The sequence below is a fragment of the Mastomys coucha genome, unplaced genomic scaffold (genome assembly GCF_008632895.1).
Source record: "Mastomys coucha isolate ucsf_1 unplaced genomic scaffold, UCSF_Mcou_1 pScaffold7, whole genome shotgun sequence".
NCBI lineage: Eukaryota > Metazoa > Chordata > Mammalia > Rodentia > Muridae > Mastomys > Mastomys coucha.
The window spans coordinates 54,269,126-54,287,019 of record NW_022196913.1 but is presented as its reverse complement, the minus strand read 5'-3'; the positions used below and the strand labels follow the sequence as shown (position 1 = coordinate 54,287,019).

The window sequence follows — 17,894 nt, the reverse complement described above, 5'->3', positions numbered from 1 at the left end:
CTGCTAAATGCTCTCTCTGCCAGAAACTATCTCAATTCCTGCCCTCTCTCAGCCAACTTAAAAATGCTTGTCATGAAGAAAGTACTCAAATATGTACAAAGTGGATTCACGTGGCAACAGCCCTCAGGGCAAGGTGCACGTTCCAAAATTACCCCAGAGCTTCTGTGGCAGCAATTAGAGACCTAGAAGGCAGTGGTAAGACACAACAATGGTAGTTTCCACATGCCTATGTGACTGAAGATGGAGACAGAAGACCAGGATAGGAACTTGAGAGCTCTGGGTCCAGACCCACACAAGAGTGTTATATCCCTACAGCAGTGCCCATGTGTTGTATGCCTCAGTGCCTCTATAAACCTGACCCTCCTAAGGCTCTCTAGGAGTTCTATTCTTGCACCACTGCTAGACCCAGGATCTAGCCAAAAAGCATTGTCCTTTGGTGGAGTGTACAGGCCTGCATGGACCTGTGGACCTTGTGGAAAGACAAGCAAAGAGAAATGTGCACATATACATAAGTCATGTGCTGGCAAGGTAACATCACGTGACAGGTTAACGGCACCTTCTCTGATGATAGCACAGGACTCAAGCATACACTATAAGCATACTATGGAGACGGCTTAGCCACCAGGCTTAGCAGAGAGGCTCAGCTGGCCTGCTGCCTGCCACCTCCACCCATTACATACCTAGCTCCTGAGAGCTCCAGCAGGCTCCAACTAGCCACAGGGGTTTAGTTTTCCCTCAGAAAAGCATCTCCTCCCAGGGTGAGTGTCTGATGTCAGCCCAGAGTGCAGGGTACAGGCTCTGCTCTGTGCAGATGGCCACCAGCCCAGATGCAAGCAGTGGGCATATGGACTGAGAGCCAACCACCTGAGGTCCTTGCCACCTGCTCTCCTTCACCTGGACCCCCTGACCTCATCAAGTTGCTCACCAGCATTAAGGGTGTGACAACCACCTGCCTTAAGAGGCCAATGAGTTAGGGGAGTGTCAGTCCTTATTTCTGGTCTCTTGAGCTCCCAACCCTTCCCACATGGGATACTTGCCCATTCATTACCTAGGGGACCATTCTTGTCCTCTACTGGGACTAACGGGCCTACAGTCATCCATCTGAGAAACAGTGTCATGTCTGCAACAAGCCATTCCTCGAATGCCCATCTACCTACCAGGAATAATGCCAACAAGACAAAAACTGTCTGAGGTGTCTACTATTGGCCCTTCACACAGCACAGAGAGCACATCAGGACCTTAAAGTTGTTCTACCACATATGTCAGTTTCTTCATATGACAGAACACTGAGAGTCACTAGGATGACAGTCTGAGACATCACAGCTATCTGACACAGGTAAGGTTGCCTGGTGGTGTGAGGTTAACACTGGCTTTAGGCAATCAGTCCAGCAAAGCACAGGCCATGAGAGTGTGCTGTAGTCAAGTGTCTGCATGGCAGGCCCAGGGACTCTGACCCAGGGGCCATCAATATCAGAGAGTAGTCATTTCCCCTGGTGTGGGGTCCTTGAGGTCTTGAGCTCAGTCTGAATAGGGGGTGGGGAAAGGCAGCTTCCACACTTGGAACCCAGTGCATGATCTCATTTCCTGGCACAGTGGTGGCTCTGGTGAGGGTGGAGGAGGGGCTGTCACTGAGGAAGAGAAGCAGCCCCAGTGACAATCCATCTGTCTACCCCTCCTTCCTGAAAGGCAGTGCAGGACTGTCTCCCACATTCAGCCCCTAGGCAACCCAGAAGGGAAATGAGGTCAGTGAATGGAAGACAGGCAGGTCTGGGGTGGGAGAGGGGCTCCTTGTTGTTCCTGTTTATGCTTTAGGAGGAAATCCGGAGTCTCCCTACGCCCCCTTAGCCGCCTTTGCTTTTGAGTCTCCCCTTCCCTGCCCTCAGGTCTGTGGAGGCCCCTGCAGCCCAGCTATAGGCAGCCCTTCAGCCTTTACCATCTGCACACCTGTCTAGGGTAGAGGTTCTGTCCTCACACCACTCTTAGGTCTGGTTTGTCCTCTGCTACTGTCTCCTGGCTCAGCATGACTGTCCCCCCACTGTCTGACACTGGCCCTCAGTTGGATTTGGCCTTGCAGGCCTGTGGAGATTCCTTATGACCTTTCCTACTACTTTCTCCTAACAACCTCTCCCATTTTCCCTCCCTTGTGACTTCCTGTTTGGGAGGCAGTTGCCTCTAGGGCCTGACTGACTACAGCACACCCTCATGGCCTGTGTCGACTTTCCTGTGAGAACATATGCTGCAGAGGGTAGACTTCCACAACCAGGAAGGGGCACAGAGAGCTTGGAAGATGTGCAGGGAAGGAACACAGGGTCTCCTACAAAGGGTTTCAGAGGCAGAAGACAAGACTTTGTCTAGGCCTCTAGGGCAAGTGAGGCCTAAAGCCAGTGTTATCCCAAGTCCAAAGGATCCTGATGCTAACCCTAAGACCACAGACAGGTAGACCTTGGCCAGGATTCTAGCTCACATGGAGACTTTTAGGGATGGGTCCTCAACCTCCTTCCTCAGAGTTCCACAGATTCTCTATGTCTGTGTCTACCAAATCACAAGTTGGGCCATTCATTACTCTGGCTGCATTACTCTACCTTGATATTCCTCCTTGCACACAGTATGGCGTACCATTCATGCATAGCTAAGCCCTGCAAGACAAAAAAACCAACAGACAAAAAAACCCAGAACCATTCTTTAAACAACAGTCAACCAATGACAAAGCATCCTATGGACCCTAGGCCTGACCCCATGAAGGACTGACCATCATGCTGGTCAGGGCCTGATCAGAGGACTCATGACACCACTGAGGTGGGCATAGTTCAGACACAGAACTGTTGGTGTGTGTTCACCTGAGAGACCACAGGAGCAAGATGCAGCCTCAATGAGCCCACTGTCACAGTGACAGATGTCATCCCATGTACTTACCTCTTTTAGCTCCTGGGCCACAGAAGTGAGGCGCTCATTCTCAGACTGAGTGTTGGTAAGGACATTGCGCAGCTGTTTCAGCTCTGTCTGCAGCTCCAGCACCTTCCGCACATAGTACTGCTCCTTGGAGGCTGACTCCTGGATCAGGCTCTCCTCCCGGCTCTCACCATCAGCAGCCACCTTCTTGTGGTTTGTGTGTGCCTGGCCAAATGCCTGCATGGAGAGGTAAGACATTCATGAAGATGGGTGTCCTGGGGCTGCAAAGCAATGGAGACCCAAGACCACAAGGAACACGAAGGCCCTTGACTTGGGAAGCAGTTCTGTGTTGTGCATGTGTTAAAAAACATACTGTAATGCACATGCCAGGTACATGCTTCTCTTCAGTGAAACCATACTAGTCTTAGGAACATTATGTAGTGTGATAGGAAGGAACATGAAAGACATAAGGCCGCAAACATACATAGAACTCTCTGTACAGAACTAAGTTTGAGGCCTGATGGTGTATACCAGCTGAAAAGGAACCAGGACCAGGAAATAATTGGTCTATACTTTGAGCTAGGCAAGCTAATAGGGAACAACCCCAGAGCACACCCAAGATACGTTCCAGATTTTAAAATTAAGGCTTTGGGAGGTGTGCTAGCCAGTAGATGCAAGGGTGAGGAACTGACCCATCCTGTTACCTGATGTCAAATCATTATTTGTTCTGGGACAAACTGGGGCTGGGCAACCAGTGCCCCCAGCCCTAAGGACAGGGCACAGTAACAATTAGCTAAAGTGGCTACCTCAGGGTGTGTAGAGGCGCATGCACCTGCATGTTTCAGACACCGGTGAGGAGCAAGGGTGCAGGCCCTGGGAAGCAGGAAGAAAACCTATCAAGTAGAGCAACAAGCAAAACATGCTGGCCTCACCCACCACAACATGGCAGCCATATCGAGGTCAGCAGCTGTGCTGTATCCAGACCCTGGGCCACTGGCAGCCTGGCCTTTGTCATGTGTCCTCTGAGGGCTGTGCCACCTCCTGGGCCTGTCTTTCTGACTCTTTGTTGGACCCGTGGCTCATGACAGAAAACAATATTAAGAGAAGAGCTACTGAAGAACATGAAAACGATGGCTTTAACTAGTTTTAAAAGAAAAAGGGAATTTTTTTTCATTTATTACTTCACAAATCTAGGAATTCAGACCAAGAAAACAATGAGCAAAACATACAAAGCCACACTGTACAGGGATGTCACTGAGCTGAGAAGTTTCTAATCCTAACACACACATGTAAACGCAGAAAGCAATTCCTTTTCATTCTGTCAGGGAACTGGCAGAATGGAGCAGGGTCTGGTCTGAGGCAATAATATGCTATGTCCCAAGAGTCTGTGAGAAGGCCTCACAATGGGCCAGAGGACAAGAGTCCAGTAGCACTAGGGCTGGCACTGGAGTATGTGTAGAGGGGATCTATGGATCACAGTACAAACACTCCTGCAGCAGACTGTGGATATCCAAGGCACCCATGAGGTGGCCAGGTCCTGCCCATTCACTTTCAGACCCCAACACTGCATCCACTCTGCACAAATCAAAGCAGCTCACTCAGCTTTGTGATTTCTGGTTTGTTTTCCCTTACTCGATCAAGCCACAAATTGCTACCCGCAGAGCACCAGGCCCATGCTGCCTGACCACCATAAGACATACAAAGGAAATCAAACCCCAAGTGGGCCCCAACTAAGGGCTCTAGAACTGTACTGAAGAGTCCAGCACCTATGGCTCCTTGGGACACACCCGTCAACTTGGGAGTTGGGACAAGGACACTTCACAAGTTTTCCCCAAAGTGTGATGGCTAAGCACTATGATACAATATTCAAGCCTAGGCTTGCCAACCTGGGCCCTGACTTCCTCCACCCAAGCTACCAGCCTGAGGCACAGGAGAAGTCCTAGGCAGCTTTTCAAATATATTGTGCTGGAGACATCTACCTCCAACTGAGATGATACACAGTCACAGGGACAGACTCTACTTCCTGTAGAGTAGAAAACTAAAACCTGGGAAGAACAGGAACAATGTGATGGAACAGGGCTGGTGAGGTAGCTCAATATGTAAAAGCATCTGCCTAAGTATGTACTCAAGACCCATGTGGTAGGAAAGCAGAGTCCCAAAGCTGCCCTATGACTTCCACATGTGCATTATGGCATATGCATGCCAGGCATACACATTGCAATTAGTTTCAAATACAATAACAGGCATTGGTCTGTGGTACTGTGGAAACTGACAGCCTTCACACCTTCAAAGGAACTTTGGGACATGGCACACAACATAGTTTAGGCAGATGGCAGGGCCTGTGAAAGAAAACTACAGGAAGGGCAGGAAGGGCAGCCAGAACTAAGGACCAGATGAGTCTTCACAGGGGACAGGCAGGCAGGATAAAGGAAGCCATGGGAAAATTCAGCAGAGGAGAGCAGGAACAAGACCTGACACGAAGTCTGAAAACAAGCTTGTCCCCACCAGCAAGAGGACCCCGACTCACAGGCTCAGAGACAGCATGTCCGGGGCCTGGCAGTCAGCTTGGATTACACGCTACTCTAGAAGAGCAGAGCCAAGTGTAAAGACAGATGGTGAAAGGGTTAATCCATTTTCAAGCCACTCTACCCTAAAACAAAGCTCAGAACACTTTCAGGAAAACAAACACATCCAGCTGCCACCAGGTAAGCTCCCTGGTGAAGACCCAAGGAAGAACTGTTTGTTCGTCAGCAGACAGCCCCAAGCAGAAGGACAGACAGGCTGAGACTCTCTCAATCAGAAGCACAGAGCACACAGAGGACACAAAAGATTCCAGGAGCACTTCTGTAGAGGAAAAGTAGGGCCAGCTGTGGACACACTGCATTAACCAACTCTGAAAGGCAGCCAAAATGAGGCCCAAATGAAAAAAATAAAATAAGGCAAAGCCTAATAAACCCGAGAGAGCAACCATGGAGTGTGTACCAATTTCAAGGAGCCTATATATAACCTCTTCACAATGCCAAAGTTCCAGCAGCTTTTCATAGAAAATGAACAGTTCAGGCTGGAGAGATGGCTCAGCGGTTAAGAGCACACTGACTGCTCTTCCAAAGGTCTTGAGTTCAATTCCCAGCAATACATGGTGGCTCACAACTATCTGTAATGGGACCCGATGCCCTCTTCTGGTGTGTCTGAAGACAGCTACAATGTACTCATATACATAAAATAAATAAATAATTCTTTAAAAAAAAAAAAGAAAATGACCAGTTCATTCTAAAGGTCACATAGCAATTTAAAGGACCTAGAGCAGACTAAATAACTTTGAAAGAGCAGAACTACCTACACCTGCTACCATAACCCAGTGGCACTTCACTGCTTAGAGACAGGCCAGCTGACCTGACAAAAGCTTGTGGGAAAGATAACCTTTGAACCAACATCATACATTCAAGTAGCTCATATAACATGCAGAGACCCAGACACACACACACACACACACACACACACACTCTTACTTCAGAACTGAGCATGGTAGTCAACAATGACCACATGTAATCCCAGCTACTTGGGAGACTGAGGCAGGACTTGAGAAGAGCCCGGGCAATGGAGGAGAGCCCGTCTTGGCAGATAAACAACCACAAGGAGGCTGGGTGGTTACAATGCTGGCCATGAAAGAATAAGGCCACAGTTTTAAATCCCCAAAGCTACATAACAACCAGATGTGATAGACTGTAATGCACCTGTAACCCCAGCTCTCCATTATTTTAAAATACAGGGTCTGAGAAATTGCTCTACAGGTAAAAAATATTTGCCATTCAAATCTATTAACCTGAGTTCAGTCCTCAGATCTCACATAAATATGGTTGGAATGAGAGTCAATTCTACAAAGTTGTCCTTTAATATGCTGTAACATGTACGCATGCAAACACACATAGATGATAAATTTAAAAAAAAAAACTAAATATAGTAATTCATATAAGGAAGTACTATTCCCAATAAAAAAGAATTATTGATACATTAACATAGAGAGATAGACCTCAAAATCACCTTAGTGGAAAGTCCAGTGGGGGAAAAAATAGATTGTTCAATTCCCTTTACATAACACTCTAAAAATGCACACTAAAATGGAGATGTGGTGGGGGTGTTGTGAGGGGGACTCAGAGGGTACAGGAAAGACCAGAGACAAGCTCATTATCTTGATTTTGCTGATGATCTCATGAACATATGCTTATATGAAAATTTATACTGAGAGTTGGCAAGATGGCTCAGCAAGAGCACTAATTGCTCCTCCAAAGGTCCTGAGTTCAAATCCCAGCAACCACATGGTGGCTCACAACCACCCACAATGAGATCTGACGCCCTCTTCTGGTGCACCTGAAGACAGCTACAGTGTACTTATTTATAATAATAAATAAATCTTCAAAAAAGAAAGAAAGAAAGAAAGAAAGAAAGAAAGAAAGAAAGATAGAAAGAAAACTTATACTGAACACCCCAATGCATGAAGCTCACTAAAGTTGTCTAAGGAAACTGCATGGATGTTCTTAAAGCGCTATACCCCTCACCTGCAGAGTGTGAACCTACAATATACAGCCCATCCCTGTGGCTACCATGTCCAGCTTACAGGCTATGAGGCTGGGGGTCAGAGATACCTGTTGGAGCACATTTCTTTTGACCTTTTCAGACACCACTGCATCCAATCCTATACAACCTTTCAACTCCATCTTAAATCCTTCGGTACCCAGGATCCTGTTCCTGTTCTATTGGTTGTAGGCTCCCTTCTGTCCTCCCTTGAGTAAATGCTCCCTGGAAAGGTATTCCTGACCTGCAGGTTGGTGGGGGACAGCTATGGTTGTGTTTGTAAATTCCTCTGTCCCATCCTGTGGGCCTCCCAGGTGGTACCCCAGAAGATGGGAGCTTTCACCACCTGGTACCAAGCAGCAGCCTCTGAACAGCAGATGTACCCTCTAACCCGCCCCTTCCACAAACTTCCACGGCTGCCTCAAGGAAAGAAGACAGGGAAGCAGACTAGCTCTCCTCCAGTCTTAACCACAGGATGGTAGATGCTCTGTGCTTTGAGGAGGGGCAATGTTCTGCTGATGTCCGAAACACAGGCTCCTGCCTACTGCTCTGAAGTTGCCCAGGTTCAGCAAGACCCGACAGGGCCAGGAAAGCTGGAGCATGAGGTCATGGCCAGTCAGGCGCCTACAAGAGGAACACAGCCCATGTTTGTTTCTGGCCAACATATAGCCCCCTGGGATGCTGGCTTTAAGGTCAACCACACCCATGTAGCTATGGTGCAATCCTCTGTGCCTACAAGGAACCAAGCCAATCATGACTTCAGCAGCTGGATCATCCTTAGCTAGGGTGAGCGAAGAGCAGCTCTGGATAGGAAGAAAAATCAAAGCAGTCCTAAGAGTCAAATTTCAAAAAAAAGCATGGAGTGAAGAGTGCCTAAGGGGAGGGGACAGCATGAGCAATAGTATGGGGGGGGGGCTGAGAGTTAGGGGGGAGGAGGACAAAAAGCCTGGTCGGGAAGGGCAGTTGAAACTATACCCCTGGAAGGAGGTTGGGGCAGGTGAGGCAGCAAGGCTCAGCCTTGTGTCTATGACAAGGGCTCAATGCCTGCTATCCATGGAATCTACCAGATGACTGCAGCTATAAAACAGGAATGCCCTAAGCATTAGACCCTTTCATGGAGCCATGGGGTGGGCTCCACTGCACAAGCACCTACTTTGCACACAAAAACTGAGGCAAAACAGAGCTTAGTGTTTTACTACAGGTGCTTAGTCTGGTGCATTGTGGGATGGTATAACACTGAGGGAGGGCTGATGGGACAGGGCTTTTTGGGGGGGTCACATCTAAAACATGTGCCTTTATCCCTCCACTTCTGAAAGGCAGACAGCATAGCAAGGGAGAACAGACCCTGGGTACATGTGGGAGCATACAAACTGACGTGTGCCCACCACCACCATCTCAGGAAGGACAACTAACATATGCTGCTCAGTTGATCCACCTCTGAAATATGCTACAACAGTGCAAACTGGGGACTAGGCTGGGCACAGATTAGTGTCCCTCAGCTTCCTCACCTATAACCTGGGTTAATAATGCCTCCAGCCTGAGGTCAGACCTGAGTTAAGAATACCTTTCAGCCTAAGCTTGCTGCTGAGAGGATTTGGAATCAAGAATTCCCTCATCAGAGACAGCCTCCCAGCCCCTTGAGCCCCACCCAGTCCTCAATGACAGAAGCCTTCAAACACAAATTCAGGGAATCATTCTGTTTTCTTCTGCCTTTCCTGGTGGCCCAGATGGAAACATTATGTCTGACTCAAGACAGAGCAAAGAACTCATCCCCGGACCACTGTCAGCACACTGAGTGCTCCCCGGCTCCCAATCCCAGTGGTATAGCATGAGGGCAGCGCAGTGCAGGTCAGGAGTCCTCAGACCAGCCCACCACAGTTGCTCAGGTTTTCAACACAAAGGATAGAAGCTGAGAGCCAGTGTCAGAAACAGCAGAAATATGGCCTGGCAAGTACTTCCTATGATTTTAAAAATAGGATGTTTGTGGTCCTTACTATGGGATGCCGCCAGAAGTTTCAAGACACTGAAGGCCATCTAATGGACTGGTACCAATACAATTTTATTGCAACATCAAATCGTTTCCCAAAGAAAGGGTTTTCTGAAACCCAGACTAGGCAGCAGTCCCATCCTCCCGGTCAGGACACCTGGGTACACCAACAACCCTGATCAACTCTCAGGCATTCCTTCCCATGATTTGCTGTAGGAAATCTAACTTTATCCAGGCAATGGCACATCGACAATCCTGTGCTTGGTATAGAGTGGGAAACAGAGAACTTTGTGAATACTCCTTGCTAAGACTGTTTGAAGACTGGGCTGTTACAAGGCTAATTCCCAAGGCTGGGTGTTTCGAGAACATGGGTACCAAGCCAAGGTTATTCACGACCAGCCTACTAATGAAAAGGATGAGAACTTAGAGGATCAGCCCAAATTAGTGCCTACCCCTCTCCAGCTTTCCTCACAGTTGGCCAGGTTCTATGGAACCCACAAGGTTCTTGTTCTGGAGTCACCCCGAAGGGCAGCTTGGCTCCCTGCCAACAGCTACTGAACGTTTCCTCTCCAACAAAGGAAAGCCCCAACCACTCACTGCTACCCAGAGAGTAATGTGGACATGTCACTGTGAGAGCCACTCAGCTGTGCAAGCAGTACAGACTGAGCCTTCAATCAGGAGCACACATGGAGGGTGGGCTTGAGAAGAAATGTAACCAGAACTGAACTCAGGCCCTCTGCCCTGACACACTCTATCCACAGGGGCCAGGGGCCCTGCAGAAGGCCTATGCTAATAAGCCAGGGAAGAGTCCTCCAGGCAGGGCTATCCCAAAGAATTCTTCCTAAACCAGTTTGACCATATGATGCAGTAGGCACAATGCTTGACAACCCAGGGGAGCCAGCCTCTACAATCTAATGAGACAAGGCTTGTTCCAGGAAGCAGATTCCACAACAAAGCCATGATCTTCCAACCCTTTGTCTGGGCTGATCCAGCACCGCCTACCCACAGACTGTGGGTTCCACACTTGTCCCAAAAGGGCCACCACGCCTGCATCAGGCTAGGCTTGGAATCCCAGGAATCCCTAAACTGTACCAGCTGCCCATCTTGGCACGCCTGCTGGGCAGGGCCCCTTCTACCACCTGCTGAAATGGGGATGCTGCTTGGTTCCTGGTGAGGTCTGCAAAAGCAAAGAAGGTATGCTTCTCATCTGCTCCCAACCCCCACCCGGAGAGAAAGAGGACACAGGGCAGTCCCATCACAGCACAGGTTTTTCTATCTAGGCTTGTTAAAAATGCCTACAGGCTGGCACATGCATCCTATCAACCTTTACTAATGGCATTTACCATGCCTGGCCTCTGATGGGTACCAACGGTGAAACTTGTACAGTATCAGGATCCCCAGGACACAGCTGGTAAAAGACACTGACAGACTGAAGGATTCACCACCCATCCACATATACAAGCCAGTGGGCTACTACAAAGAGGAATCCAATGTCTTAAAAGCCTGGAAAAGAGCTGAGGTGGACAGGAAAAGAAAACACCACATGGGCCTGGGAGGTACCATGAGGATGGCCCTGTGAGCCTTGCTCCATCCCGTGCAGGTCTATGTGGCTGCTCAGGGTATGCATACCAGGATTCCACAGGACACCAAATGGCTTCAAATCTTATTAAATTCAACATGGTGCTCTGGATATTAAGCTGACAGAAATGCAAGCTCAACACCATTCATTTAGAGCTAAAGAACTTATAGCATTAAGAGATTAAATCTGGGGCTGGTGAGATGGCTCAGCAGGGAAGAGCACCGACTGCTCTTCAGAAGGTCATGAGTTCAAATCCCAGCAACCACATGGTGGCTCACAACCACCCAAAATGAGATCTGATGCCCTCTTCTGGTGCGTCTGAAGACAGTTACAGTGTACTTACATATAATAAATAAATAAATCTTAAAAAAAATGAAATATTAAAAAAAGAGATTAAATCTGTAATCAATGTTTGATTAAACCTATGCTGACTGAAAGAGGCTAGAATACACCATGTAAAATTGTCAAGTAGGTAGAGAGACCATCAGGGACCTCTCCAGCAGGACAGACACAATCTTCTTCCCACATAGCCATTTGTAAGGAAAACTATCAGAAAGAGCTATAAGTGGTGTAAGAGTGATCTGAAATAGACAGACAGTGCTAGCATGTTTGTGTGCTGCAGAGAACAAAATACAGTTTTCATGTTTTTTTATTATTCTAAAACGTCTAAAAAATAAATGTGCCAGGCGGTGGTGGCGCACACCTTTAATCCCAGCACTTGGGAGGCAGAGGCAGGCAGATGTCTGAGTTCTAGGCCAGCCTGGTCTACAGAGTGAGTGCCAGAACAGCCAGGGCTATACAGAGAAACCCTATCTCAAAAAAACCAAACCAAACCAAAACAAAAAAGCAACAAGAAAACTAACTATGCCAACATGTACCCAAACATACAAAAATTGAAAAACAATCTCTTAACTAGTCTGTATTAGGAAAGGCATACAGAACCAAACAACAGGAAACAGTAAATAAAAAATAGAAACGTCTTATCAACACTCAGAAGGGCTGGCTGCCCAGCAGGACTGTGCAAGGAAGGGCTGCCACTAAAAATAAACAGTAATGATAAAAAGAGCTGCTCCTTGACTCTGAACAAAGTAGCAAGTCAAAGCCTCACCCAGCAGAGATGGACACAGAAAACAAAACACAAAGCAACCGTGTTAGCATAGTGTGTCTTTTTACCCAGTAAGGACTACTGTGCAGTTAGTCTGACAAATGTGCACCCCAAACTCAGGAGCTGAACACTCAGTGTTCATGGCTCAGTGACAACTGCAGCCATGTGAGAGTTGAGTTCCTACATACATGGCTCTACTCCCTTCCTTAGGTAAGCCACACAGTAGGACTTGGGCCCAGGACTCAGACTCCCAGGACTCAACTCAAATGGGGCACTGACAGGATCACCACAGATCCTCCCTTCCAAATAGCAGGTGCTCAGAAACCAATCCCACGCTGATCACAGAAGTCACAACTCAGCAAACCTAATACACAGAGTCTGCTTTATGAATTATTCAGTCCCAGAAGAGCACACCCTGAACTCAAATGTGGGATAAGCAAAGTGTGAATTCAGTGTGAATTCAAGACAGGCCAAGAAGCCACATGTCAGAGGAAGACTGCTGACTGCCATACATAAACTAATTACTTAAAGGAACTGAAAAAGGGATTCCCCAAATGAATTAAAAGATAGACAAATAAAAAAATCTTCAAAGTTAAGAATACATCATTTTAAAAATTACACTTATAACCTTTACCTCAAAGACATACTCCACAGATGCCAGTTTGAGTAAAAGTGACACTTACTCAGTAAAAATTATAAACACAGTAACAAGAAAGGCTAAATATTAGTAAAGGAAGATTATCTCTCAATGTCATGCGAAGTTCTTTCCATATGAGCACCATAGGCAGAGAGCCTTGGATCCTTTGACTTCTTAAGACTGTGAAGAAATTTATCTAAAAAATTCTGCAAACACAAATTCTCCCTGTTCATTAATTTTTTTTTATTTGTTTTTGTCTTATTGAGTCAGGGTGTCCTGTATCCCAGACTGGCCTTGAATTTACTATGCAGCCAAGTAGGATTCTGGATTTCCTGATCCTCCTGTTTCCAACTCCTGGCTACTGGGTGCTATACACTAATCCTGATTGATGTGGTATTGTGGATGGAACTTGGGTTTTGTGTACTAGAGAAGCATTCTATCAACTGAGCTACATCCTTAGGAGCCACACACTCCACACATTGTAAAGATATAGCCCACCTATGAACACCCATCTTTTGGATTTAGTGAGACTGAACTCAGTAATTTTGGGGAGGTACATTTACAGTTGTATGACAGTTATCATTAACCCTACACTAACACCCCTCTTCAGAAAAAACTTCTGTTCCCATTAGCTATAACTCCACCTCCACTTTCCCAGAGTCAGACAATCAAAAAAATTCTATTTTATGTTCCTATAAATTTATCTGTTTCTGGATATTTCATGTAATTCATACACTATTGGTCTTAGTGGTTTTTTTCACCCAACACAACATTTTTTTTTCTGGTCTATGCATCTTATAAGCTTTAATCAGTTCTCTACTTTAAAAAAAAATTTAAAGATTTACTTTTTTATGTATATAAATACACTGTAGCTGTCTTCAGACACACCAGAAGAGGGCATCAGATCCCATTAATCAGATCCTATTAAGAATAACAGTACTAGCTTGGCAGTGGTGGTGCCCAGCTTCAGGTAGATCTCTGAATTTGGGGCCAGCCTGGTCTACAAACCACGACAGCCAGGGCTACACAGAAAGGCCTTGTCTTAAAAAACAAAGAAAGAGGGGGGAGTAGGGGACAAGATAGGGGATTTGCGGAGGTAAGGCCAGGAGTGGGACAACATTTGAAATGTAATAAAATAAAATAACCAATAAAAAATAAAATAAAATAAAACCAAAAAAGAAAGAGAAAAAACCAACAGTATTGTGATCTTCCATTTAAATACTGTGATCCTCCATTTAAAAGTCTTTGATGAATTTTTGGTTTTGTTTGTTTGAGGTCTTTGCTTTTTTAATATTTTGAGATGGGGGTCTCTCTATGTAGCCTAGGCTGACCTGAACTTGCTATACAGCCCAGGCTGGTCTTGAATTTGTAACTCTGCTGCCTGTCTCTTAAGTGCAGGAATCACAGGCATGTGCCACCGTCTCAGGTCTTCGCCTATCAATTTTTGTGTGGATGTACATTTTTAAGTCTCTTGAGTACCTGTCATGATTTGTGACCTGCCCCCACGGGGTCATGTGTTTCAGTGAGATGTCCCTAGCTATCTGATGCTACTGGGAGGCTGTGGAACTGCTAGAAGATGGCACTAACTGAGAGAGGAGGATCACTGTGGAGCTAGGGCATGGTTATTTCTCAACTCTGCTTCAGGTCAGAGATTGCTCTCTTTCTCTTCAGTCTTCTAAAATGTAACCAGCTGTGCCACCAAGCTCCCGTCACCAAGCGTGAAGCCATAGCTGCCCGGGCTTCCTGCCATGATGGAGTGTATTTCCTGAACCATGAGCCAAAAAAATAAATCCCCCTCCCCTAAATTGTTCAGTCCCACATTCCAGCAGGGAAAGGGAAAAAAAGGCACTAATGCATGGCTGGAAGGGGGCTGCTAGGCCACACTGCAGCCCCAGGGCGGCTGTCTTCAAGGAACCAAACTGTTTCCCAGGGGTTATCCGCTGTACAGTCTACCTGCAGAGAAGCACTTTTAGTCTGTCCACAGATAAGCTGCATTTATTGTCCGTCTATGACAACAACCACCGTAGTGAGTATATGATCTCTTCATTTTATCGTTAGAAAGAATAACAGCTACCAATGTGTAGGGCCCCTAAGGTACCTTACTGCACTCAACCCTACCTCAAGGTTCTCAGAACTCATGTTTAGGAGGAAGACACCCAGGTTCCCAGAGGTCGAGGCTGCAACAGGGCAGAGGCACAACTAGATCAGCGCGTCCCTCCCCCAGCTCCTGTCTTCTTCTCAGCACTGGGTCAGAGCTGCTGCCTGATGGGAGAGGATGCATACCTTGGTTCTTAAGAACAAAGAAGATGCTCAGAGGGATAACCAACTAAGGTCCTAACAGTTCTTTACAGCCTTCAACAGCCAGAAGCATAAGAACAATCCACGCAGAAGGCTGACAGCCCTGCCAAGGTTTAAAGCCAGCAGCAATACCATGGGCCTGCAGTGAGGATAGGTGCTCTGCACATTGCTGTGCTACCTGGTGGGCTTCCACACACTGGCTGGCCATGCCACCCAGAAGAAAAGGGCACCTGCCATCCACCTAATTACTCCAAAACCCCTTGATGAAAATGTCCCAAATGTGGTCTAGCTGATATCTGACACTGGATGAGGAAGGTATGGTACACCCGCAGGCAATCACCATGCAACAATAAGTGTGAACCTACAGGCATCACAATGAGGATCAACTTTACAAAGCAATGTAGTGAACACACCCAAATCAGGCAGTATGTGGCTCCATGGGAAACAATAAAACTGAGCATGATCAGTCCATGGTGTCAGCAACTCCTGAAGACCAAGAAAGCAGCACCAGGAGGCTGACCACGCATGCCTCCTTACTCTCTCATTGGCTGCACTCAACTGTGATAAATCACAAAGCCATACAATTGCAATCTGGGTACATTCTGTAACTCTTACAAGGCACTGAACACTCTCTTTAATTTTAAAAACTAAGACAGGGGTTAGGAATGAAGAGATGCCTTGGGGCTAAAAACACTTATTGCTCTTGTGGAGGACTGGGTTCAATTCCCAGCACCCACATGAAACTAAAAGCCATCTGTAATTGTAGTTCCAGAGGATCTGGTACTCTCTTCTAGTCTCAGCAGGCACTGCATACATGTATACATACCTATATATATACAAAAATAAAAATAAATTCTTAAGTCTTTTCAAACTATCATGAATAAAGCTTTAAGATAAACAGAAAGTCTACTATGTTTCAAAATAAAGATAACTTGGGCCAGTGAGATGTTCATTGAATTAAGGGCACCAGCCACCAAACCTGATGGCCTGAGTTTGATCATGATAGAAGAACACCAACTCCCAACTTGTCCTCCAACCTCCACACATATGCACATACATGTGTGCGTTCCTGTGAGCACTCACATATATACACATACATGTGTGTGTGTTCCTGTGAGTACCCACATATATATGCATAAATGCAAAGATAACTCTATAAGTAAAAAATAACCCAACAACAGGGACAAGGGATCTACAGTGCTACTGGAACACACACCTGGCCCACTAGAGTATACAGTAGTGGACATACCAACCCCTGGGTGTAAAAACGAAGGGAGCCAACACATACATGCATCTGAACGGCTGTTCATTATGTAACTATACTTTAATGGTTAATAAAATGTCAAGCCAAACATACCTAAAGTCTGAATCCACTCCATGGAGTTCAGTTACTAGTGATTACTGAAACAATGCCATCACAGACAAGATAAAAGATCTCATTTCCATAAATGTACTTTCAATAAGAATCTGACATAAGAACATAGACCTGGCTAGGCATAGTGGTGCAGGGCTTTAATGCCAGCACTAGGGAAGCAGAGATCTCTTGAGAGTCTGGGGCCAATCTGGTGGATATAATAAGTTCCAGGCCAGCCAGCTCTAATAGTGAGACTATCCTAAAAACAGCACAGAACCAGGCATGGTGGTGCACACCTATAATCCTAGAACTTGGGAGACAGGACAGAAGGGTTTCTAGTTCAAGGCCACCTAATAAAAAACCCTCATCTCAAAAAAGAACAGACTGGACAGGTAATGGTACCAAAAAAAAAAAAAAAAAAAAGACTGCAGGTTTACAGTACATAATGTATACCGGCACACACCATTGACAGATGCACAGACAGCTCAAAGTATCAGCAGAAAGAATCTCAGGGTGAACCCCATGTAGAACCGGATGGGAGCATGGAGTTAGAAGATAGAGCTCCTAACTATTCCATCTGGTAATGACCTGGATCCAAGACAGGAAGGCCTGAGGCCTATGGGAATGTCCAAGGCAGCACTGGACACAGGTGGGCACAACAGCACAGTGAGAGGCAGGCTCTCTAGACACCTCAGGAGCAGCTCTGAGGCTTCTTCATTGGCTTTGCTGTGTTGGAGGTGTTCCCTCCCAACCCCCAGTCACATTAGTGCCACAAGCTTTGGACTGCTATCTATGAAGACAACTCAGGCTATAAGCACAGGCTTGGTCCAGCTCTGATGAAGGCCCAGAAGTCAATGACAACAGCCGTTAAAAGGTAAGCAAGAATGGTCCCAAAGAGGAAAATTGATGATTTTCAGGGTCACTGCACTTCAGTTTGCCCTGAAAGAAGCTTGCTAGCTTCTCACAGGAATATTATTTCCTTCTGGAACTAAGAAAACAACTCTGAGAACACGTGTCTTCAAACAAGTTTCCCCAAGAGGGTCTGACAGAAAGAGCAAAAAGTCTGAGTCTTACGAGCCAGAAGCCACAGAGCCTGACCAACGCCTGCTTGTTTCACAGAATCATCTGGGGAATAGGAAACATCCATTCCCAGAGCAGGCACACCTGCTCTGTGGCGTGGTGCGGCCTGGATCCTGGGAAGCTTGGACTTAGCAGCAGGAAGGCCTATTTCAGATGAAGCAAAATACGCCCCAATCCCACCCTACTTTCCACAGAAAATCAATTCCCTCTTAACACAAACCCTGCTTCCCTAGACGCAGGGTAAAAGGCAACAAAGCAGGAAGTGTGAAGGCACCTTCTCCATGGGCACCTACAGTCACATGCACACAGCCAAGCACAATATATGCACTCACACACACACACACACACACACACACACACACACTCACACACTCACACTCACACACACACACA

General features: G+C 46.6%; 1 protein-coding gene across 2 annotated transcripts in view; it reads right to left on the bottom strand.

Annotated features, from left to right (window-relative positions):
* The window catches only part of Bicd2 (BICD cargo adaptor 2), a 48,290-nt gene that overhangs the window by 14,079 nt on the left and 16,317 nt on the right, over positions 1–17,894 (bottom strand). For both annotated transcript variants that reach the window (XM_031358336.1, XM_031358337.1), the window contains exon 2: positions 2,914–3,126. In XM_031358336.1, the coding sequence (XP_031214196.1) occupies positions 2,914–3,126 (213 nt within the window). The remainder of the gene's footprint in view (positions 1–2,913; positions 3,127–17,894) is intronic.